The 25,082-nt window shown below is 42.4% G+C and overlaps 1 protein-coding gene across 1 annotated transcript in view; it reads left to right on the top strand.

Moving 5' to 3' along the window:
• The window catches only part of LOC124691125, a 28,484-nt gene extending 13,327 nt beyond the window's left edge, over positions 1-15,157 (top strand). The window contains exons 3-7 of the mRNA XM_047224402.1: positions 13,212-13,290; positions 13,387-13,572; positions 14,019-14,234; positions 14,324-14,470; positions 14,786-15,157. Coding sequence (XP_047080358.1) covers positions 13,212-13,290; positions 13,387-13,572; positions 14,019-14,234; positions 14,324-14,470; positions 14,786-15,157 — 1,000 coding nt within the window. The remainder of the gene's footprint in view (positions 1-13,211; positions 13,291-13,386; positions 13,573-14,018; positions 14,235-14,323; positions 14,471-14,785) is intronic.
• Positions 15,158-25,082: the final 9,925 nt, after the last annotated feature.

The raw sequence follows: 25,082 nt of genomic DNA, 5'->3' as shown, positions 1-25,082 counted from the left end.
GCTAGTTTTTGTGTACACGCTTTGTGATTCGTGAATTGTAAAACTAAAGATTATGTTATCTGGTTAAGGGAGATCGGGAAGGATGACATGAAAAGAGGAGTCACGTTCGTTGACATTTACCTCGCCGTGCGAGAGTACAGAGAGGGGTCGAGCTGCATCCAAGGGCTCAAGACGAACCATCCGTTAATTAGATGGATGAAATTTATTAATCTCCAGAATTAACGTGGTGTCTCGTGGGGAGTCTCCAATTAGTATATATATATAAGATATAAGATAGAAACCTTATATTTAGAGACTGGATTATGTACATTTAAAATGCATTATATTGTTCGGAGATGGAGAGTTAGGCAGGTCATAGTCTTTACTATTAAATGAGAGTTGGTCGTTTGACACTCAACGCACTTTGGTGGTCGTCATTGGAAGCATCCGGACTGTCCAATTTAATCTTACGGCCTCTGATCACTTTACAAGGCAAATCGTCCCTCCACCTTTCCTTATAACCGCTAATCACGTATTAAATTCGAATCAATACAAATATGTACTTACCTAATAAATCCGAATCAATACAAATTTGTACTTACCTAATAAATCTGAATCAATACAAATCTATACTTACCTAAACAAAGTTGTGTTCACCCCACGAGCCATGCACATACATACGTGCTACACCCCACCAGCAAGCCATGAGTCCCCCGGCACAAAAAAAAAGCAAGCCATGGGTCTCATCCATACGCGATCGCCGCCATCTCCCCAAGAAACTATCGATCCAACATCTAGGCCCACGAGGAAACTCCCCTACCAGCGGTGGGACGGCCGGTGAAGCAGCGCAGCTCCGCAAGCGCCAGCTGCCCCTCGACACGGCCGCACTGCGCGCCCAAGGGAAAGCATGAGCCGGCAGCCGGCGACGGAAATTTAGGTGATGGCCTGAATGGATGTTCTTCATGGATTTCTCCCTGTATGGTTTTCGTGGATGGGAATGGGCATAGGCGTGGATCATGGATGGGGATTGGTGTATTTTTGGCATTGTACTTCTTTTCTTCTTGATCTGATCCTGTATACATGACAATTCCATTTTTTGGTTATACGGAAAGATGTTCTGAATAGTGTTCTTGACAAGGGCATTTTCCTTGTAGTCAGATCCGTTTTTTTATGTAGACTGGTTCATGTGCAGTCCTGATTTTCATGTCCTGGGTCGTATTCTTGATCAGATCACGGAATATGTTGCATGATTTTTTTGGGTATTTCAAAGTGATCATTTGGTGCAAGATTTATTTATCCAAGTTTTTAACTTTCTCCACTCTCCTGTCTGCTTCTATTTACCAAGTCAAACACGGCAGATGATAACAGATAAAATATTGGATCTCTATTTTTTTGTTTGCTCATAAAATGGACACCCCCCATATTGAGTAAGATTTTGGATGGATTTCTAGAGGAACTTTATCCAATAAACTAATAAGCAACTGCAGCTATGTGCTATAGAGGTGTGCACACTACCGAATGAGCCGATGCATGCGAGCCTGATGTTGGAGTGACATTTCTGATTGCCTGCACTTTCCCGATGAAGCAAAGGTACAATTTTAGGGTTGTGATTTTTAAAGAAATTTGGTGTTCTCTTTGGACAATTTATATTGTTTGTAGATTGAACTCCCAATATAGGAAAATACAAGTCAACTTGTCCATTATTAGTTTCGTAGACCCGTGTCTAATTTAGCTGTTATTTTGGACAAAAGTTTGATCTTACCAAGTGTGAAATGTCTAGGCAAACTCAACAATATATGAGAATGGGTAGAATGCGATATTTATCCTCTAAAAAAGTTACTTACTTTGTTCACTAATATAAGACGATGCAGAAATTGTATGGACATAGGAGATGTCTATTTGAATGTTACCACTTCTAAAACTTCAGTCAATTGGAGTAAACTATAGCATATGTATACGTGTAGTTGATAATGTGTGTGCTCCTGGCAACATTTTTATTCCTTGATGAAATCTTCTCTGATTGATTATTTGATTTACTTTCACACATGTTGGTATAATCTGCGCTCAGATTCAGTTTACTCATGTTCTCTCTCATATGTGTAAATACAAATGTTAGGAATTTCAGCTCCGCACAGTGTTGTAGATTACTGTAGTTGAGTATAGATTTTGGGAACTACTGTAACTATATCTTCTTCTGATGATCGAAGATCCTTTGACCTTTCTTGACTACTGGTCTAATGGAAATTTTTCTAGAGTGTTGAGGAGCACAATTCCTTGTTGGTAAAAAAGATATTTACAAAGTTTAACATTTTTTTGCCTTCCACACATACTCATGCTTTTGCGATTTATTTTGCACACATTTACGTATCTTTACATGTTTATATCTCTGATTTCCGTTCAAGATTTTATATGCGGAGTTTTTTTATCTGCCATTGCATTATCTTGGGGTTCTTCCTTTCGGTCAATGATTAGGTGAAAGAAAAACATCTCATGTATACACGCTTCACAGAAGATTAGGCCAAGCTATAACTGGAGTAAAGAAAATGATTAGGTCGATGCACATCTATAAGAATATTTCTTAGAATAGAGGATTTTTTTCGCACCATAGGTAATCGATAATTGTAGAGAAGCCGGAGATTTGCTAGCACTTCATGATATTTATGCATGACAGAAATGCATGCCACATAAGAATCATGTTCCTCTCTTTGTATATACTACTGGTAATTTTTTTATGAGGAAAGCATCATATACAAACAGGAGGACCAACTTGTATCTCTGGTGGTTTGACAAGTATCTTGAATATATTTGATATGGCAATATGCAGATTAAGTTTGATAATCTGTTGAAAGAATATTATAAACTTACCATTTGAACTTACACTGTCTATGTCTATACTCTACAGTATGAACTAACTATTTGAACTTACACTGTCTATGTCTATACTCTACACGCAGTGGTATACACCATAATGGTGAATGCATTTGTAGTGGAAGCAAAATTCTATGCACCTCGGAGGCCGCCCTGAAGTGATGGATTTGCTATATGTGGAAGGACGAAGAGAAGCTGGTCTTAATAATTTAAAAGGACGACGATCATTTAAACAGTTGTCTATGCAGTTTGCGTTGTTAAGACTCTAAAGACTGAATTATCTCAGTTATTTGTGCCAATTTAGATTGAGCTGTCTACACAACCAGATTAAAAAATTACGTTACCAGTATCTTTCTATAATTTTTTTTGATACAAATTTACTTTGAGGTGCATCACCTCATCATACATGTTTACATGATAGAATACCATAATACACACAAATAGAACATTGTGTAGATAATTGTTATCCATTACACATTTAATTGTGTATCGGCTCGAATCCACCTCAACTGTAAATTTGAAAGAAAAAATGTCCATGAGACAGCCTGGTTCCTTTGTTTTCCTTCGCTTCAGTGCTACTGATTCTGCCGCTTCACTCCACTACACCATCTCATGCCATAAGTCGTTATCGTAAAAACAACATCACAGATCAATGATACCGTGTTTGCATTTTAACTATCCTTTAAAATTATTTTCGCCCTTGGCAACTTTTTACCGGTTTGTTTAGTGCTCAATTGACTAACCCGATGATGTATGGCGTCATGACCAAAGCAAAACATAACAAGCAAAGTAGAATGTTATTCAATGAGAAGTATTTGTTAGTTTATTGCTTATCGATGTGATGTGGAATCATGTATTTTTTTCTTGAAAATACATTGCAAGTAAATTGTATTTTTGGAATATTGTGTGGATATATTTTCTATGTAAATTTTCGTGTGTATTATATTTATATTGAAAATAATTTACGGACCGTAGCAACGCACGGGCATTCAACTAGTTCATATAGTAACTTAGACTATTGTCATGCATATGACACTAGTCTATGTTACTACTTCATAGTGCATACTATCATCAAGTTAGTATCATAGATGACTTCGTTAATTAGGTTGTAGACTCATTTTATCTTGGAAAATATAATTCTTCAGTAACTAGTTATGTTACTCTATCATCATATATCCTCATTAACTCATTCTCACAAAAGCAAATTTGTTGAGTTGAACCCAAAATTACTGCTGATATTTTTAAAGGAAAAGGTTACTGCTAAATTTACTTTCACTATCACTAGCTAGTGTTAGCAAATACTACCCGGTACGTATGCTTCTAGGTGGGTCCATGTGAAGGAGATATGCCCTAGAGGCAATAATAAAGTGGTTATTATTTATATCTTTATGTTTATGATAAATGTTTATATATCATGCTAGAATTGTATTAACCGAAACATTAGTACATGTGTGATATGTAGACAAACAGGAAGTCCCTAGTATGCCTCTTAAACTAGCTTGTTGATTAATGGATGATTAGTTTCATAATCATGAACATTGGATGTTATTAATAACAAGGTTATGTCATTGTGTGAATGATGTAATGGACACACCCAATTAAGCGTAGCATAAGATCTCGTCATTAAGTTATTTGCTATAAGCTTTTGATACATAGTTACCTAGTCCTTATGACCATGAGATCATGTAAATCACTTATACCGGAAAGGTACTTTGATTACACCAAACACCACTGCGTAAATGGGTGGCTATAAAGGTGGGATTAAGTATCCGGAAAGTATGAGTTGAGGCATATGGATCAACAGTGGGATTTGTCCATCCCGATGACGGATAGATATACTCTGGGCCCTCTCGGTGGAATGTTGTCTAATGTCTTGCAAGCATATGAATGAGTTCATAAGAGACCACATACCACGGTACGAGTAAAGAGTACTTGTCGGAGACGAGGTTGAACAAGGTATAGAGTGATACCGAAGATCAAACCTCGGACAAGTAAAATATCGCGAGACAAAGGGAATTGGTAATATATGTGAATGGTTCATTCGATCACTAAAGTCATCGTTGAATATGTGGGAGCCATTATGGATCTCCAGATCCCGCTATTGGTTATTGGTCGGAGTGAGTACTCAACCATGTCCGCATAGTTCATGAACCGTAGGGTGACACACTTAAAGTTGGATGTTGAAATGGTAGTATTTGAATATGGAATGGAGTTCGAATATTTGTTCGGAGTCCCGGATGAGATCCTGGACATCACGAGGAGTTCCGGAATGGTCCGGAGAATAAGATTCATATATAGGATGTCATTTTATGTGAAATAAAATGTCGCGGAAGGTTCTATGGAAGGTTCTAGAAGGTTCTAGAAAAGTCCGGAAGAAACCACCAAGGAAGGTGGAGTCCACATGGGACTCCACCTCCATGGCCGGCCAGCCCTAGATGGGGTGGAGTCCCAAGTGGACTCCACCATAGGGGGCCGGCCACCCCCACATGGGAGGTGGAAATCCCACCTTTGGGTGGGAGTCCTAGTTGGGCTAGGTTTCCCCTCTTATGGAAGGTTTTGGTTTCGGGTCTTATTCGAAGACTTGGACACCAACACTTGGGATCCACCTATATAATGAGGGGCCAAGGGAGGGGGCCGGCCACCCCAAGACCACAAGCTGGCCGCCCCCCTTGAGTGGCCGGCCACCCCCTCCCAAACCCTAGCCGCCCCCTCTCCTCCATAACTCCCGCGTAGCTTTAGCGAAGCTCCGCCGGACTTCTCCACCACCACCGACACCACGCCGTCGTGCTATCGGATTCAAGAGGAGCTACTACTTCCGCTGCCCGCTGGAACGGGAAGGTGGACGTCGTCTTCATCAACAACCGAACGTGTGACCGAGTACGGAGGTGCTGCCCGTTCGTGGCGCCGGAACCGATCGTGATCAAGATCTTCTACGCGCTTTTGCAAGCGGCAAGTGATCGTCTACCGCAGCAACAAGAGCCTCCTCTTGTAGGCTTTGGAATCTCTTCAAGGGTGAGACTCGATACCCCCTCGTTGCTACCGTCTTCTAGATTGCATCTTGGCTTGGATTGCGTGTTCGCGGTAGGAAAAATTTTGTTTTCTATGCAACGTTATCCTACAGTGGTATCGAGCCGTGTCTATGCATAGATGGTTGCACGAGTAGAACACAATGGTTTGTGGGCGTTGATGCTCTTGTTATCTTTAGTTTGAGTACTTTGCATCTTTGTGGCATAGTGGGATGAAGCGGCTCGGACTAACTTTACATGACCGCGTTCATGAGACTTGTTCCTCGTTCGACATGCAACTTGTATTGCATAAGAGGCTTTGCGGGTGTCTCGTCTCTCCTACTATAGTGAAGATTCAATTTACTCTTCTATTGAAAACATTAGTATCAACGTTGTGGTTCATGTTCGTAGGTAGATTAGATCTCTCTCGAAAACCCTAAACCACGTAAAATATGCAAACCAAATTAGAGACGTCTAACTTGTTTTTGCAGGGTTTGGTGATGTGATATGGCCATAATGTGATGATGAATATGTATGAGATGATCATTATTGTATTGTGGCAACCGGCGGGAGCCTTATGGTTGTCTTTAAATTTCATGTTGAGTAGTATTTCAAAGTAGTTGTAATAGTTGCTACATGGAGAACAATCATGAAGACGGCGCCATTGACCTTGACGCTACGCCGACGATGATGGAGATCATGCCCGAAGATGATGGAGATCATGTTCGTGCTTTGGAGATGAAGATCAAAGGCGCAAAGACAAAAGGGCCATATCATATCACATATGAACTGCATGTGATGTTAATCCTTTTATGCATCTTATTTTGCTTAGATCGCGACGGTAGCATTATAAGATGATCCCTCACTAAAATCTCAAGATAATAAAGTGTTCATCCTTAGTAGCACCGTTACCAAGTCTTGTCGTTTCGAAGCATCTCGTGATGATCGGGTGTGATAGATTCAATAAGTACATACAACGGGTGCAAGACAGTTTTGCACATGCGGATACTAAGGTGGCCTTGACGAGCCTAGCATGTACATACATGGTCTCGGAACACGTGATACCGAAAGGTAGAGCATGAATCATATGGTTGATATGATGAACACTTTGAGTGTTCGCCATTGAAATCACACCTTTTCTCGTGATGATCGGGTTTAGGTGCGGTGGATTTGGTTCGTGTAATCACTAAGACAATGCGAGGGATATTGTTTTGAGTGGGAGTTCACTTAGGTTTTTAATTATGTTGAATTAAAATTTGAACTCAATTTGTCATAAACTTAGTCTAAACTATTGCAAATATATGTTGTAGAGATGGCGTCCCCAATCAATTTTAATCGGTTCCTAGAGAAAGAGAAACTTAAGAGCAACGGTAGCAACTTCACCGGCTGGTTCCGTCATGTGAGGATCTTCCTCTCTGGCGGAAATCTGCAATTTGTGCTTGATGCACCGCTAGGTGACCCTCCTGCAGAAGATGAAACCGATGAAGTAAAAGCTGTTTACGCAACTCGGAAAACTCGGTACTCTCAAGTTCGGTGTGCCATCCCGTGCGATCCGGAATCCGATCTTCAAAAACATTTTGAGCACCATGATCCTCATGAGTTGATGAATGAGCTGAAAGCTATATTCGAGACTCATGCGGCCGTGGAATGCTATGAAGCATCGAAACATTTCTTCAGTCTGTATGATGGAAGAAGGCAGCTCCGTTAGTGAGCACATGCTCGCCATGACCGGGCACGCGAAGAAACTCAGTGACTTGGGAATAGTGATTCCTAACAGATTGGGGATTAATCGTGTCCTTCAATCACTGCCACCAAGTTACAAGAACTTTGTGATGAACTACAATATGCAGAACATGAACAAGGAGTTACCTGAACTCTTTGGCATGCTAAAAGCTGCTGAGATTGAGATCAAGAAAGAGCACCAAGTGTTGATGGTCAACAAGACCACCGGTTTCAAGAAACAGGGCAAGTCTAAGGGAAAATTCAAGAAGGGTGGCAAGAAAGCTGCCACGCCTCCTATGAAACCTAAGAACGGCCCTAAGCCCGATGCTTGAGTGTTATTACTTGCAAGGAGAAGGGACACTCGGAAGCGTAATTGCTCCAAGTATCCGGCTGATCTGAAAAGCGGCCTTGTCAAGAAGAAGAAAGAAGGTATATCTGATATACATGTTATAGATGTTCATTTCACTGGTTCTCGTTCTAGTACCTGGGTATTTGATACTGGTTCGGTATCTCATATTTGTAACTCGAAACAGGAACTAAAGAATAAACGACAACTGCTGAAAGATGAAGTGACGATGCGCGTTGGAAACGGATCCAAGGTCAATGTGATCGCAGTCGGCACACTTCCTCTACATCTACCTTCGGGATTAGTTTTAAGCCTAAATAATTGCTATTATGTACCTGCGTTGAGCATGAACATTATATCCGGATCTTGTTTAATGCAAGACGGTTATTCATTCAAGTCCGAGAATAATGGTTGTTCTATTTTTATGAATAATATCATTTATGGTCGAGCACCACAAAAGAATGGCTTATTTCGTTAGATCTCGATAGTAGTGATACGCATATACATAACATTGATGCTAAACGAATTAAACTTAATGATAATTCTACTTATATGTGGCACTTGTCGTCTTGGTCATATTGGAGTGAAACGCATGAAGAAACTCCATATCGATGGATTACTTGAATCACTTGACTTTGAGTCACTTGATAGATGCGAAGCATGTCTAATGGGAAAAATGACAAAGACTCCATTTTCCGGTATGATGGAACGAGCTACCGACTTATTGGAAATCATACATACCGATGTGTGTGGACCAATGAGCGTAGCATCGCGCGGTGGTTATCGTTATGTTCTAACCTTCACGGATGATCCGAGTCGATATGGGTATATCTATTTCATGAAACATAAATCCGAAACTTTCGAGAAGTTTAAGGAATTTCAAAGTGAAGTAGAAAATCAACGTAACAAGAAGATTAAATTTCTACGATCTGATCGTGGAGGTGAATATCTGAGTTATGAGTTTGGCATGCATTTAAAGAAATGCGGAATACTTTCACAATTGACACCGCCGGGAACACCTCAACGAAACGGTGTATCCGAACGTCGTAATCGAACTCTCTTAGATATGGTTCATAGTATGATGTCTCTTACTGATTTGCCGTTATCATTTTGGAGTTATGCATTAGAGACAGCCGCATTCACTTTAAATAGAGCACCATCAAAATCCGTAGAAACTACACCGTATGAATTATGGTTTAACAAGAAACCTAAGTCGTCGTTCTCGAAAGTTTGGGGTTGCGAAGCCTATGTAAAGAAGTTACAACCGGACAAGCTAGAACCCAAAGCGGAGAAATGCGTCTTCATAGGATACCCTAAGGAAACTATAGGGTACACTTTCTATCACAGATCCGAAGGCAAAATCTTTGTTGCTAAGAACGGAACCTTTCTTGAGAAAGAATTTCTCACTAAAGAAGTGACTCGGAAGAAAAGTAGAACTCGATGAGATTGATGAATCTATACTCGTTGATCGAGTAGCGCGATACGGAAGTTGTACCTGTACCGCCTACACCGGCAACGAGAGGAAGCTAATGATAATGATCATGAAACTTCGAACGAGGAAACTACTGAACCTCGCAGATCGACAAGGGAACGTGCCACTCCAGATTGGTATGATCCTTGTCTAAATATCATGATTGTGGATAACAATGATGAGGATCCTGCGACGTATGAAGAAGCGATGATGAGCCCGGATTCCAACAAATGGCAAGAAGCCATGAAATCCGAAATGGGATCCATGTATGATAACAAAGTATGGACTTTGGTAGACTTACCTGATAGCCGAAAGGCTGTCGAGAATAAATGGATCTTCAAGAGAAAAACAGATGTTGATGGTAATATTACTGTCTATAAAGCTCGACTTGTCGCAAAGGGTTTCCGACAAATTCAAGGAGTTGACTACGATGAGACTTTCTCACCTGTAGCGAAGCTAAAATCTGTGAGGATTTTGTTAGCAATAGCTGCATTTTTCGATTATGAGATTTGGCGAGATGGATGTCAAAACGGCGTTCCTTAATGGAGACATTGAGGAAGAATTGTATATGGTACAACCCAAAGGTTTTGTCGATCCTAAAAATGCTGACAAAGTATGCAAACTTCAGCGTTCAATCTATGGACTGAAGCAAGCATCAAGAAGTTGGAACCGACGCTTTGATAAGGTGATCAAAGACTTCGGGTTTATACGAGTGTCATGGAGAGGCCTGTATTTACAAGAAAGTGAGTGGGAGCTCCGTAGCATTCCCGATATTATATGTAGATGACATATTATTGATCGGGAATGATATAGAACTATTAAGCAGTGTTAAGGGTTATTTGAATAATAGTTTTTCAATGAAAGACCTTGGTGAAGCATCATATATATTAGGCATCAAGATTTATAGAGATAGATCAAGACGCCTAATAGGGCTATCACAGAGTACATATCCGGACAAGATTCTAAAGAATTTTAGAATGGACAAAAGTAAGAAAGGGTTCTTACCTATGTTACCGTGCAAGGTATTGAGTAAGACTCAAGGACCGGCTACTGCAGAAGAAAGAGAAAGGATGAGTAATATCCCCTATGCCTCGGCGATAGGATCTATCATGTATGCCATGCTATGTACTAGACCGGATATAGCACATGCTCGTTAGTTTGACTAGCGAGATATCAAAGTGATCCGGGAATGGAACACTCGGACAGCGGTCAAGAATATCCCGAAGTACTTGAAAAGAACTAAGGATATGTTTCTTTGTTATGGAGGTGACCAAGAGCTCGTTGTAAACGGTTACACCGATGCAAGTTGGAACACCGATCCCGATGACTCTAAGTCACAATGCGGGTACGTGTTTATATTGAATGGTGTCTGCAGATAGGCCGGGCAAGCTCGAAGCGATGCACGGTGGCGAAATCTTCAACGGAATCGGAGTACATAGCGGCTTCGGAGGCTTCATCGAAGCGGTATGGATGAAGAGGTTCATTGTAGAGCTCGGTGTGGTTCCTAGTGCATTGGACCCATTAATCATTTACTCGTGATAACATGGGTGCCATCGCCAATGCACAAGAGCCAAGGTCACACAAGAGGCTGAAGCATATCAAGCTGCGTTACCACTCGATTCGCGAGTACATCGAAGATGGAGAAGTAAAGATTTGCAAAGTACACACCGATCCGAATGTAGCAGATCCGTTGACTAAAGCTCTCCCTAGGGCAAAGCATGACCAACACCAGAATGCCATGGGTGTTAGGTATATTACAATGTAATCTAGATTATTGACTCTAGTGCAAGTGGGAGACTGAAGGAGATATGCCCTAGAGGCAATAATAAAGTGGTTATTATTTATATCTTTATGTTTATGATAAATGTTTATATATCATGCTAGAATTGTATTAACCGAAACATTAGTACATGTGTGATATGTAGACAAACAGGAAGTCCCTAGTATGCCTCTTAAACTAGCTTGTTGATTAATGGATGATTAGTTTCATAATCATGAACATTGGATGTTATTAATAACAAGGTTATGTCATTGTGTGAATGATGTAATGGACACACCCAATTAAGCGTAGCATAAGATCTCGTCATTAAGTTATTTGCTATAAGCTTTTGATACATAGTTACCTAGTCCTTATGACCATGAGATCATGTAAATCACTTATACCGGAAAGGTACTTTGATTACACCAAACACCACTGCGTAAATGGGTGGCTATAAAGGTGGGATTAAGTATCCGGAAAGTATGAGTTGAGGCATATGGATCAACGAGTGGGATTTGTCCATCCCGATGACGGATAGATATACTCCGGGCCCTCTCGGTGGAATGTCGTCTAATGTCTTGCAAGCATATGAATGAGTTCATAAGAGACCACATACCACGGTACGAGTAAAGAGTATTTGTCGGGAGACGAGGTTGAACAAGGTATAGAGTGATACCGAAGATCAAACCTCGGACAAGTAAAATATCGCGAGACAAAGGGAATTGGTAATATATGTGAATGGTTCATTCGATCACTAAAGTCATCGTTGAATATGTGGGAGCCATTATGGATCTCCAGATCCCGCTATTGGTTATTGGTCGGAGTGAGTACTCAACCATGTCCGCATAGTTCACGAACCGTAGGGTGACACACTTAAAGTTGGATGTTGAAATGGTAGTATTTGAATATGGAATGGAGTTCGAATATTTGTTCGGAGTCCCGGATGAGATCCCGGACATCACGAGGAGTTCCGGAATGGTCCGGAGAATAAGATTCATATATAGGATGTCATTTTATGTGAAATAAAATGTCGCGGAAGGTTCTATGGAAGGTTCTAGAAGGTTCTAGAAAAGTCCGGAAGAAACCACCAAGGAAGGTGGAGTCCACATGGGACTCCACCTCCATGGCCGGCCAGCCCTAGATGGGGTGGAGTCCCAAGTGGACTCCACCATAGGGGGCCGGCCACCTCCCCACATGGGAGGTGGAAATCCCACCTTTGGGTGGGAGTCCTAGTTGGGCTAGGTTTCCCCTCTTATGGAAGGTTTTGGTTTCGGGTCTTATTCGAAGACTTGGACACCAACACTTGGGATCCACCTATATAATGAGGGGCCAAGGGAGGGGGCCGGCCACCCCAAGACCACAAGCTGGCCGCCCCATTGAAGTGGCCGGCCACCCCTCCCAAACCCTAGCCGCCCCCTCTCCTCCATAACTCCCACGTAGCTTTAGCGAAGCTCCGCCGGACTTCTCCACCACCACCGACACCACGCCGTCGTGCTCGTCGGATTCAAGAGGAGCTACTACTTCCGCTGCCCGCTGGAACGGGGAGGTGGACGTCGTCTTCATCAACAACCGAACGTGTGACCGAGTACGGAGGTGCTGCCCGTTCGTGGCGCCGGAACCGATCGTGATCAAGATCTTCTACGCGCTTTTGCAAGCGGCAAGTGATCGTCTACCGCAGCAACAAGAGCCTCCTCTTGTAGGCTTTGGAATCTCTTCAAGGGTGAGACTCGATACCCCCTTGTTGCTACCGTCTTCTAGATTGCATCTTGGCTTGGATTGCGTGTTCGCGGTAGGAAATTTTTTGTTTTCTACGCAACGTTATCCTACACCATGTCCTATGGTTGGATGGGATCTCCCAAAATCTTTGTACACTGCTAGTAAGCAAATCACAGCGTCCAAATCTTTTCCCACATTAATTAGTATGTCAAAATCTTTGTCATAAAGGGGAGGCAATAAATTGTACAAGTATAATTGTAGTATCTAATACAATAAATACCATATTTTTTATGATCCTCCACTCATCAATGCAATTTATATCTCTCTCTTTAATGACTTCGTAAGTCCTTATAAATATGGTGGCATTGGTGTGGATGTGCAACCAGCATTTAACCACCCATTACTGAGAGACCACAAAATTCAGGTAAGAAGATATTATCATGAAGATATGATTACTTTCATGTTGTGGCTACATAAATATATATGAGTTTAGTATCATTGTGTTTTGCTCCTTAAACAGATGGAACCAAGTTCTCTCCCACTGAGTACATATGTAGAATCTCCATCGACGCATTCCATGCCACAAGCACAATTGCCTATCATTGACTGCCCGACAGGAACAATTCCAATATTGCGTAACAATAGAATGGACCACATGGCGGCGAAAACTATTGACGCAGTGATAGGCAAGGACCTTCAAGAAGATGTAAGTATTCAATTTTTTCTTATAGGTTTGGACTGATCTATTAATTTAGATAGATTATAATTTTTTTTATGAGAAGCTATTGAATGCACAAGAGTTGTAGATCATAGTTTGCTCCCAATAACTTTGTAGGATAGTATTCAATGGAAATTCATCCTTGAGGTGAAATACTTCTTCAAAGCACAAATAAGTATATGGAACAGAGAATTTTGTAAACAAGAGCCTTAGAGATCCTTTTAAACTTTCAGATTATGTTTGCCACTAATGCGGACGAAAAATATTTTTTTTTTCTTTCTACCATGTTCTGCTCACTTTTTTTATAAATGTTTGGTTTATATATTGACCATAGTATATGACATGAATTGATATTCATTAAATATTCTTCACGTTACCTTATCAGAGTGTAGTCATTAGTCTTTTCACTGAAAAGTAGCAATTCTTTTGGATAGGGTGCAGGAATCGAATATAAGGATGAGCTATATGGAACACGGGCAAAAATAAATGTTTATGCTCCAAAAGTGAAGACGAATAGTAAGGATTTCAGTGCATCAAGCATACAAATGAATGGGGGGCCAAAACCGGGCCTTCGAGATGCGATAGGTGCCGGTTCTTTGGTATATCCAAGATATAGTGGTGACAGCTTTGCTAGATTTCATGTTTTCTGGGTAAGCCATGTCTATCATTTGGATGCACATTTTTGTACGAACCATAAACTCATATTATTTGTTATTGACATGGAATACATTTGATACAGGATTATGGTGTACCAACAAATAGTTGCCTCAATCATGATTGCCCTGGTTTCGTGCAAGTTAGCCGAAGTGTTGTCCTCGGAGGAAGAATAAACCCAATATCTTCCTATAATGGACCGCAGTATGTAATAGATGTTCTTATATTTAAGGTATTTTTATTTCAAATATTCAATGTAAATTATAATTTTTATTATTATATCAAATATACAAGTTTTCTTTTCATGCAAAGTTGACAATTCAAAAGGCATTTCTTTAGCCAATTAGCAATTAACATGCCATTGGATAATTTAAAGTCTCCCGCTTTCTATTCATTATGTGAATACAAGAATCAAAAACATGTCTTCCGCTTTCTATTCATTATCTTTTAAAACTATAGGTATAATGGTACCACATCAGACATATTTTATTGTCAATTCGTTTCAATTTTGGTAAAGCATTTACCATGTAACCCTGATTTATTTTAGGATCCAAAGACTAAAAACTGGTGGGTATCTTATGGTGAAAAAAATACACCAATTGGATATTGGCCAAGCTCAATTTTCCAATACATGAAGGACACGTGTGATTTCGCATTTTGGGGTGGATATGTTCAAGGTCCAACAGCATCGACAAACTCTCCACAAATTGGCAGCGGTCATTTTGCTTCAGAAGGCTTTGGAAAAGCATCTTTTCTGAAAAATATCCAAATTGTAGATAAGAACAATAATCTTATTACTCCAAATGTTCATAGAGCCTATCCAGGCAGTACCAATTCTTCCAAATATACTTCATCTAATTATGATGTCAATAACTATGGTATCCATGTGTACTATGGTGGACCCGGTGATTTAGTGTGAGAATATATAGAGCGAATTTCAATGAAGTTTTTTTAGGGTGAAATATTTTTTATTCCTCCTATAAAAGCTCCAAGAAGACCCGGCCAACCAGGCCATCTGAAAGGGGCAAAAAGATCTGGTTCGTCCGTTTCACTTTGCACAGTAAAACTCCAATCCCGCTTTTCATTGCAGCCGTCCGATTGTTGCATTTGTCGTTCACGTTGGCTCAGCGCTGAAACGTCTATGACAAGCAGGCCCTCCCGTATGTGGGGTCGTGTGGTTGAGAGTAGAGGGTTGCTCCTCAGCGTACATGATATCTGCCCATCGCGGTGAAAACCTAGGCATCGAGCAACTCCCGTCCCCCAATCCCCGAGCCGCCTCCTTCCTCCTCCCCCAATCCCCGACCCGCCTCCTTCTCCTCTCCTCCTCCCCAATCACCGCCTTGCGCCGCCTCTCCCCGGGATGGATCGACCGGCAGGAGCGACGCCTTACTCCTCTCAGAGGCGGCTGGATGCGGGAGCCGCCACCGGCAGGGAGGACGCCGCGGTTTGAAGCGGCGGCGGCCTGCAGCGCGCGGCGAGCGATGGGACGCCTAGACGCGGCAGCGGCGACGGAAGGCAGCGCCGAGCAACGGGGGCGGTTGGACGCGGCAGCAGTGGAGGCAGGGAGCGTGCCCGAGCGAGGAGAGGTCGTCGGCGGCTGGTGCCCTGTGTACACATCGGTAATGGTTCCACGAATCCAACCTACACCATTTTTCTTTTCGTTTCTTAGGTCATTAGGATGCTCAACGTGCCATTGCTAACGAAATGGGAGTCTCACAGGGAGGAGGATCTGCCGTCGGCCTCACGTTTGTGCATCGTGCACCCTCCCGGCTGCCGGTGCGTCGAGGGTGGATTGGCTCTGCTCAGGCAGGTGGCGGGCACCATACTTGCTTCCAAGACTACGAGCACCACCTCTCGTCTTCCTCCCGATCAAAATCTTGCCAAAAGGTTAGTACTCCATATCCTCTTGAAACCGTGTCAGTATAAATGGTGGGATACTGCAGAATATGACATGGAAGATGACATCTAAAAAGAAATTTTTCTGCATAAAGCCAATTGCACACATTTTCGTATGCTAAATTTTCCTTATAATATTCACTTGCTTTTCTGACCGAATGTGTTCATTTGTAGTCTAGAAAGATGCCTGTAAGTTGTACAAAAACAAATATAAACTGATAATGCATATCCACCGATGAGAAAGTTGGTACTGTATCTGATTTTTTACATATTTGCATCGCTTTGAGCAGTGAGGGACTGCTCCTGGAAGGAAAAGAGGACAGGAGTGGCACGGGGCATGGACGTCGCGTGGACATCACGGTGCCGCCACATGCGCACCACCATGAGGTCCATCTCTTGATGCCGCTTTGGTGAGTCTCGTTAATTTCGTGCTCGCTGCTTGTTTCCTCTAAAAAAGATAAGGTGTATCTTGTTCAATTTGTGTAAATATTATATGGAGAAGTAGCATTCGAAGAGAGTTCTGATCAGATACACGAAGGCTTGGTTGCAGTGGCTATTTTATTTTGTCTACTGGAATATTGCCATGAGGAATTATTCACAGGCTTATCTTGTGGTGTGTAGGTGTTGAGTGTGCTCCATCATGAGCAAGGTCAAGTAATGCTCTCTTAATTTTCCCTTTCTTTTTTCATCTGCTCTACTATATAATATATTATGTTCTACTCCCTCCGTTCCTCTTTAATCGACGCGGGGTGTAGTGTCATGCAGGAAGCGAGCAGGTACATAGGGGCGTCAATTAAAACGGGACAGAGGTAGTACTTTATAGTGGCATGATCAGTGGAAAACATAGATGTAGTCACTTTGATTGTAAACTATTTAGTTTTTTGTTTCATTGCAGGGGCTAGAAAAGAACATGCAAGTCAAGTGACTGATTTTTGTAGCAGAGATGTTCACGGGCTAGAAGGGAAACTATGTATGACCATTTATTTATGTTTTTGTGTTCCCGCGATTGGTTACTAACTGAGGTGTTGGGTGAGCACATTATTAATTTTATTTCGATGGTATTTGCCAGGAACAACCTAAGTTGAGGCATTTCTACATAAATAAGAAGGTAAATGATTAGCTCCCGATGCCTTATATGTAGATTTTAGATGCGGATCATCCTACATTTTTCCTTGCGTGTTAGTTACTTATTCTTAGAGAGCATGGCTTGATTTCCTTCTTCTAGCTTTTTCCATTCTACATTTTTTTCTTCTGTTTAATGGAAGGATGCTTAAAAGTTAAAGGTGCACCTCAATTATTTGTATTACCTTGCAGCTTTCTTCTGCATAGTTGTGCTCCTATTGGAATATATATGCTAACGTGGTACATTATTGGTCAGGTTTCTGCACGTCCAAGTGTTGTTTATGGTGGTACCTATGTGCTAAATAAGCCAAATGGTCAGGTAGTTCTTATCCCTTCTATTGTACTCTCTCTGTCTCTAAAAAAAAGCTGCTCAACTTTGTGTAGATACGGAGGTATATATAGATGTTTTAGTTATAGATACATCCCTATCAACAAAAAGTTGAGCACTTCTTCTATTTTGTCACTTCTCTTAGAAAAAATATAAAAATTCAGAAATTCTGCAGTCTTGATTTCAAGATTTGAAGTGAACTAGCTGTCTTGATGTGATTCATATAATTGGAACCTTTTTTTTTGCGGGGCATATAATTGGAACCTGAATTGTGTAAAAACTGAATTTTATAAAAAAAAAATACTTATCTGAGCAGTCCCCTTTGTTTGTATTAAGATTTTGATATAAAAAGTTCCACAGTTTTGAGGTGAATTAGCTGTCGATATGCTTTTTGTGAGAACTATGTCCATGTGCTCAAGATGATAGGATATGAATCTTCTCTATAATTTAAGGTTATATGTTTTAAATTCTTTTGAGAGAAGTTGCTACAGCAATCATACAATTCAGGTTTGGAAAGATTAGGAATAAAAATAGAAGGGGCCATACACATACAAGATCATTCAAAGCTGTGCTGAATGAAATCGTAATCGGGACGACATTGAACTGAAATCATGTTCTTGTTTAGTTATGCCATAGATTTGTTTGGTCTGATTGTAGATGATGCCCTTTAACTTGGTACTACCTATTTAGAAGTGTTCACAGGAAGTTTCTTCTCTGCACGCTATAAGATTAAAAAATGATCAATTAGTTTACTTGTTTCTTGCTGTCATTTTAATTGAGGTGATGCTTAAATAATCTAGGATTTTTACGATGGATAGTGGTTTATCTATAGTTTGATAGGCCTCTGCCCATTATGATGATAGGTTGCATCAAATGATTCAAATTTACATCAAATGAGGCATACAGGAGGCCGTTGGATGGGTTCCAATGGTTCAAGTTGTCCTGGCTGCATTAGGTTTCATTGTGTTTGGAGGAGGTGCAGTCATTTTACTGCACTTTTTTCTACCTAAAATACTTCTTCAGCACTGTTATTTCATTGTGTTCATGTTCCAAGCAATTTTCCTGTGTTAGCCTGAGAAGCTAACTGAAAATTGTAGGACATATTGAATATTCAGTCCTTTGAACCAGGTTCAAAATTGCTCATAATAAATCCCAGTAGAAAATTAATATACTTTGAGTTCAGTCATGTAACAAATTAATATGCTCATTGTAGTAATTTTTGGCAGGATTGAGCTTTACCCGTGCTGTTCTTGTTGCTCCTGTCAAGGTTTGCTTCTGCTTGCCTGTGTAAAGTGTATGCTTGCCTGTGTTAGACAATTAATCTTGTCATCGGTTATGGAGAGTCAGTGTTGCATGCTAGTGACTAGGTGCATGATCGAAAGTTTAGTTAGCTAGTTAGTTGCATGTAAGGTTGTTAGCTAAGTCCGTGCGTGTGTTTGCATGTTGGCCGAGTCCTATGCATCCTGGAGTGATTCTAGGTGAGAGAGATTTGGTCATCCGGCCATGTAGTTAGTGGTTTGTTAGGAGTGGTGTTAGTGGCCGAGCATGGTGGCGTGTGTGCACGTGTAGGTGCTATTTAAGCATTGTAATCAGTTTGCTTTGGTAATGAGAAAGAAGAGAAAATGTAGTCACGGTTGGAAACCAGGGAAGTGTCTTTGGCAAAGCCTTGTCTCCTTCCTTGGCTAGTGTGTGTACGGGTGTGTTGTGTTGAGAGAAACAAGAGAGAAAGTGAGTGTTCAGAGGTAGAAGAAGAAGAGAGGGGCTGCGAGATGCACCCCCAACATTTGGTATCAGAGCCAGGTTGATCCACGGCGGCGCAGCACACTCCATGGAAGATGGAGGCCAGCAGCGTAATGAGGCTGGTGGAGGCTCTTTGCTGCTGGATGGACATGGCGTGGTGATCAGCGTCAAGAAGGCGTCGTCAACGTCAAGAGGAGACCGCGGTGTGATGCTGCGGCGACAAGGCGATGGCGGTGAGATGCCGCTGAAGCCAACAACGGCGGCGGCGGACTCCATGCGATGTGGAGATCGACGACGCGAGGCGAAGGTTGTTAGCGGTGTGATGCCGCTAGCAACCGACTGCGGTGCGATGCCGCGAGAAGATGGTGGCGAGATGCTGCTACAAGGAGACGACGGTGTGATGCCGTCACGCGGCGCCGGCGGTGCGATGCCGCTGGTTGCCAACAGCGACGGTGTGGTGCCGTTATGAGGTAGCAGCGGTGTGATACCGCTTGGTGCCGACGGTGGTGGTGCGATGCCATCGTCGTCAAGAAGGGTTGGTGAGAAGCCAACAAACTTCTGCGGCGTGAAGCTAGAAGAAGATGCCGTGCCGACCGACGCCGCGAGGGTGTCATTGACGGCAATAGAAGCTGATGCATGGGCCAAAGTAGCAAGGCGTGGTACTTGATCTGATGCCGTGAAGGCGTCGTCCCATTCGCTGTGTGCGGCAAGATGGCGAGCTGATGGACGTTGAGAAAACAGTTGTCCCCGGCAAGGTGAACTCGCCGGATTGCTGCATATGTCAAGATGTTGCCGTATGGACGATTAGGTGAGCCAAGATGACAAGATTAAGGGGGTGAATGTTAGACAATTAATCTTGTCATCGGTTATGGAGAGTCAGTGTTGCATGCTAGTGACTAGGTGCATGATCGAAAGTTTAGTTAGCTAGTTAGTTGCATGTAAGGTTGTTAGCTAAGTCCGTGCGTGTGTTTGCATGTTGGCCGAGTCCTATGCATCCTGGAGTGATTCTAGGTGAGAGAGATTTGGTCATCCGGCCATGTAGTTAGTGGTTTGTTAGGAGTGGTGTTAGTGGCCGAGCATGGTGGCGTGTGTGCACGTGTAGGTGCTATTTAAGCATTGTAATCAGTTTGCTTTGGTAATGAGAAAGAAGAGAAAATGTAGTCACGGTTGGAAACCAGGGAAGTGTCTTTGGCAAAGCCTTGTCTCCTTCCTTGGCTAGTGTGTGTACGGGTGTGTTGTGTTGAGAGAAACAAGAGAGAAAGTGAGTGTTCAGAGGTAGAAGAAGAAGAGAGGGGCTGCGAGATGCACCCCCAACAGCCTGTGTCACACCAGAAGCGAGATTTTTTCTTGTTTGACTGTGTGTTCTTGACCTCGGACCATGAGGTAAAAGAGGTGATACTCTTTATTACTATTGATAGTCAGTTGTAAAGCATTATGGGAAAGATTTTTAACTCCATAAACAGAGACTGATAGTCACTTATTGCCAAAGCATTATGTGTACATTGGCATGTTAGTCATTCAGTTGCCTTTAAACAAGATCCGTTCTTGAGCATGAGGAAAGTTATAATTCTTCCTATAAAGGTTGCAAGACTACTCAGCCATCTAGGGGGTCTGAGAGGGGCAAAACAATCTGGGCCGTCCAATCAGGTTACAACAGTAAATCTCAAGTCCCACTTTTCACCACAGCCATTCGATGCAGTTAAAAGATTTCTCACCTGTTGGCCTTCTGAGAGAGTCCATGACGTATGGGACCAGCTACCTGTGGGGCCGTATGGGACCAGCTACCTGCGGGGCCGGCAATGTGAGACAGACGCACGCTCTCGTTCAGGTCAACTTTCTATGCGCATGAGGGTGAAGGGAGAAAACCTAGATCGGCCGGCACTCCCCAATCGCAGCCTCCCTCGTCCTCCCCCAATCCCCACCTCCTCCTCTCCTCCCAATGGCAGCCTCCTCCTCTCCTCCTCCTCCTCTCGCGGACGCGCCTGGCCGAGGTCGGGCGGGAGGAGGCGGCGCGGCAGCGGGCGGCGGACCTGGAGGCAGCGGCGGTGGTGCTGGCCGCAGCGGACGCGGAGGAGGAGGCGCGTCTGGCTGAGGTCGGGCGGGAGGAGGCGGCGCGGCGGCGGACGGGGTCCCCGGGGAGCTCCTCGCCATGCTGCGGGAGGGCAGCTGTGCCGCGGTGCAGCAGCGCAAGGAGGCCTCGCAAGTCGTCGATCTCGAGAGGCGGTTCAAGGTGCTCGACGGGCTCATCCAGAGGGCGTCTGGTCATTGATCTTTGGCTGCCTTCTCATGCAAGTGCTGCTGGAGCGCGTCCCGGAGGAGGCCGTCGGCACGGGCGGCGAGGTCATCGTCGTCTCCCTCTCTTTCTCTCAGATTTTCTTTCCCTCACGTATTTGGGTTTCTCCATTTTCAGCAGATGCGACCACGGGTGATGTGAAGCTACCAAGCATGCGAGCAAGGGAGACGAGGCCTCCTTGCACTCGACGGCTCGACGAGTGAGGCCTTCTTTTCCTCTCAATGCATTTCTCAAATCCCCCTTTCACTTTCTGTCTACCTCATATCAGCCGACGCTTGAGACGGCAGGAGGGAAAGCAGGTGTGGAGGCACAGGAGGGAAGCCTCGACCACAGCCATAGTAAAAAAGGTACAGCTTTTTCTTATTTACACGACAACCCTGTGCGTCCATTCTACTTCTCACCCCTTCAAGAAATTTCAGGAATTGCTCATGTGCTCTAGATCTGCGTATATATTTGGATGTGTATTGACTATTTCTAAAGTTTTTGGTGATATTAAAACTGTTGATGTTGATGATGGTTTGCTGCTGTTTTTCAGCTTTGGCATGGATTTGAGCAAAAGAAAGAGTCACAGGAATATTTGGGTCATCTAACATGCAGCTAGGGTTTCGGTGGATAGAAGATTCTTACCAATGGCGATAACAGGCAACATGTGAGTTCATATTTTCCGTGGCTGGTACAAGCAACAACATCTTCCACACCGATATTTCCTCTGTCTCTTGTACTCTGTGTCTCCACACAATAATTTTTCTTGAATATATATCTCCTCTCTTCATGTTGTAGGCAGGAAATACAATGGAGGGTTGCTGCCGGAGTTTGGCGTGAGTTCTTGCGATGGCATGGTGAGGTGATTAATAGTATAGATGCAAAAAAAATTCTCTTTCACTAATCCTTTGTTTTTTTATAAGTGTGACATAATGCTTATTTCTACCTCTAGAAGGATTATGTAATTACTATCAAGAATGCTGCCATTTGCTGATTGCAACTAAATGTACAGATGAAAGACCCTTTTGTTTTAATTCTATTGATGCATCACAAGTTGGTGAAACTGATTTGTCTAGGTGGATGCAAAATTACGTGAGTTTATCCTGAAGCAATGCTATATGAAAAATCTCTACTTTCCATAATGACTTTTTAGCGCTTTGCTTCTAAATATCACCACGGGAAATTGATGTTCATGGAATCAGGAATTCAGAGAGCCGATACTTTAGGTATTGTTTTATTGGCATGTGTATAGGTCTGTCATGAGCCCATTTTCCCTGTTTTCTTCTCTTGGGTTTATGGGTGCTAAATAATATCTGCGCTCAATCCCAGATTTTCAGTGTCAGTATAAAAAACTGACAATGGTTTCTGCTATGCATGGAGTAGCTTTGCAACTCTCCAAAAAAGGAGTAGCATTACCAAGACAGGCATGAGTAGGGCTGAAAGCAAGGTATTACTATTATAATTCATTTTGTTGTACCCTGCAACCTGCTAATTTTTGTACCGTATTGTCATGAAAGTATTTAGAGTTCAATTTATGGGAGCCTGTGTACCGAACTGCTGAATTATCATGTAGATCTAAATAGTAATGAATTAAGGGCAGACTGTTTTCGTACTTTATTCCACGGAAATTGCAGTCAGTTATCTTGATAACATATCTCGATTCTTATGTCCTAACTATTATTTCTTTAGAAATTTGAGAAGATTTCTGTAGATTGGTGGTGAAATCCAAGATGCTCGATTTCTTCTTGGACGTGGACAAGCCCCGCTAAGGTATAGTAGATCTCACAGAGAATCCTTCACAATTAGGACCTTGTTAAAAAGGTATATTTGCTAACAAAAACAAGGATCCATTTTGATGGTTGATTTCAGGGAAGTGCAATACGCTGGCATGACAAATAATAGGTTCACAAGCGATCCCCCTGAACTATATTTTCTAATGCTATTTCCTTCACTGTTGATTTCAGGGAAATCGAAATTCACACAGGAGTAAGAGAGCAAGAACCGTGTATGTACAAAGGGATCAGGAGGAGCAGCTGGCCGCTTCATCTCTCTTCCTGTCTCGTTAGTTTAGCTTGAGCAGGTGACCGCTTCAACCATGTTTTTCTGAATAATTTGATATACTATCATTTTTCAGGTTCCAATCTTGTATACATAGAATATGGTTGATCGTCTGCAGAGTGCAGAGAAAGGTATGATGTTGATAACAATAAAAATACACGAATTCTGTTATTAAATCTTGGTTGCCTTTTCCAGAAAAGAGAACTGACTGTTATAATAATACCACTGAATAATTTTGCAGGACCAGATGTTGTGCGAAGCAAATAAGTGCTTCAGAAGAAAAGTAAGTTACAAGATTAATAATATTGGTAGTTTAGCATGCATCTGGTTATCTTGTTTTGAAGAGAAAACCATATATATGTACTTATTTCTGGATGTACCTGTTCCTAACCTATGGACTAAATGTTCCACAACACCATACGTATGTGTCGGCTCACAGTTGGCACAACAATGCCAGCGTGAGCCATGGTTTTAAAGGCGTCGCTTAGGCGTCCAAGCGATCTCCCCCCGCCTTGGAAAAAGGGCCGCTTTAGGCGCCTAGGCGTCCAAAGCGTCCGCCTAGGCGTCGCCTAAGCGTCAGAGCACCCCTCCTCCGCTTTGAGATGCCTTAACACCTTTAAAACCATGGCGTGAGCTTTGGACTCTTCTTTATAAGCCATTGGTTAAATTCAGTTCCACGAGGTCTTCTATCTGAATTACAAGTTTAAGCCCATGAGAGTGAATAATTCAGTTCGCCAGATTGATTTAACCAGCACTTCTCCTATATTGCCACACTAAAGCTTAATCGAATAGCCAGTGTAGAACTTCTGCTATATTGCCTAAACTAAAACTTAATCAAATAGCTGTAGGTAATTAGAGCAGCGACCACTACTGCTAAATTTTAGTTACACTGATAGCCCATCTGCGAATGGGCCAATCTTTCCTTCAATGGCAGATTTGTGTAATAGCATTTCTTATAGCTGTTAGAAGTCTCAGCCTTAGTGATTCTGGTTTCCGGCCCATGGCTTGGATGGTTGGTCGAGGTATCTGTAGATGTTGATGTGTTGTTTAAAGACGCGGTTGTCTGCAAGGTCACCAATAGCCCGAGAGGATGGTGAGGATCTTACAAGTAATTGTTATCAGTTAGTCCTTAATTGTTATCTGTTATTCCTTGCATCTATCAGGTGCTTACTTTTGATGTGTTGGTTTTATTAGAATGAAATAACCTGTAGTTTTGTAGTTATAAAGTCCACACACCTGGTTAGATGCAGGCTCATCCATGGTGGCGCCACCTCCAGCATCAGACAAGGTGTCACCGGCTGTCGTGTTCAACACCCACTTGTTGGCCCTTCGCTCAGGTATGGTGCTTGACAAAATTTTGCACCTACATTCTTCTTTAGACATGAGTCATGTCGTGGCAGCTGGAGCTTCCATGAAAATGAGCCT

The sequence above is a fragment of the Lolium rigidum genome, chromosome 2 (genome assembly GCF_022539505.1).
Source record: "Lolium rigidum isolate FL_2022 chromosome 2, APGP_CSIRO_Lrig_0.1, whole genome shotgun sequence".
NCBI classification, from domain to species: Eukaryota; Viridiplantae; Streptophyta; class Magnoliopsida; order Poales; family Poaceae; genus Lolium; species Lolium rigidum.
The sequence above is the reverse complement of the archived record's forward strand: the minus strand, read 5'-3'. Positions and strand labels throughout refer to the sequence as shown.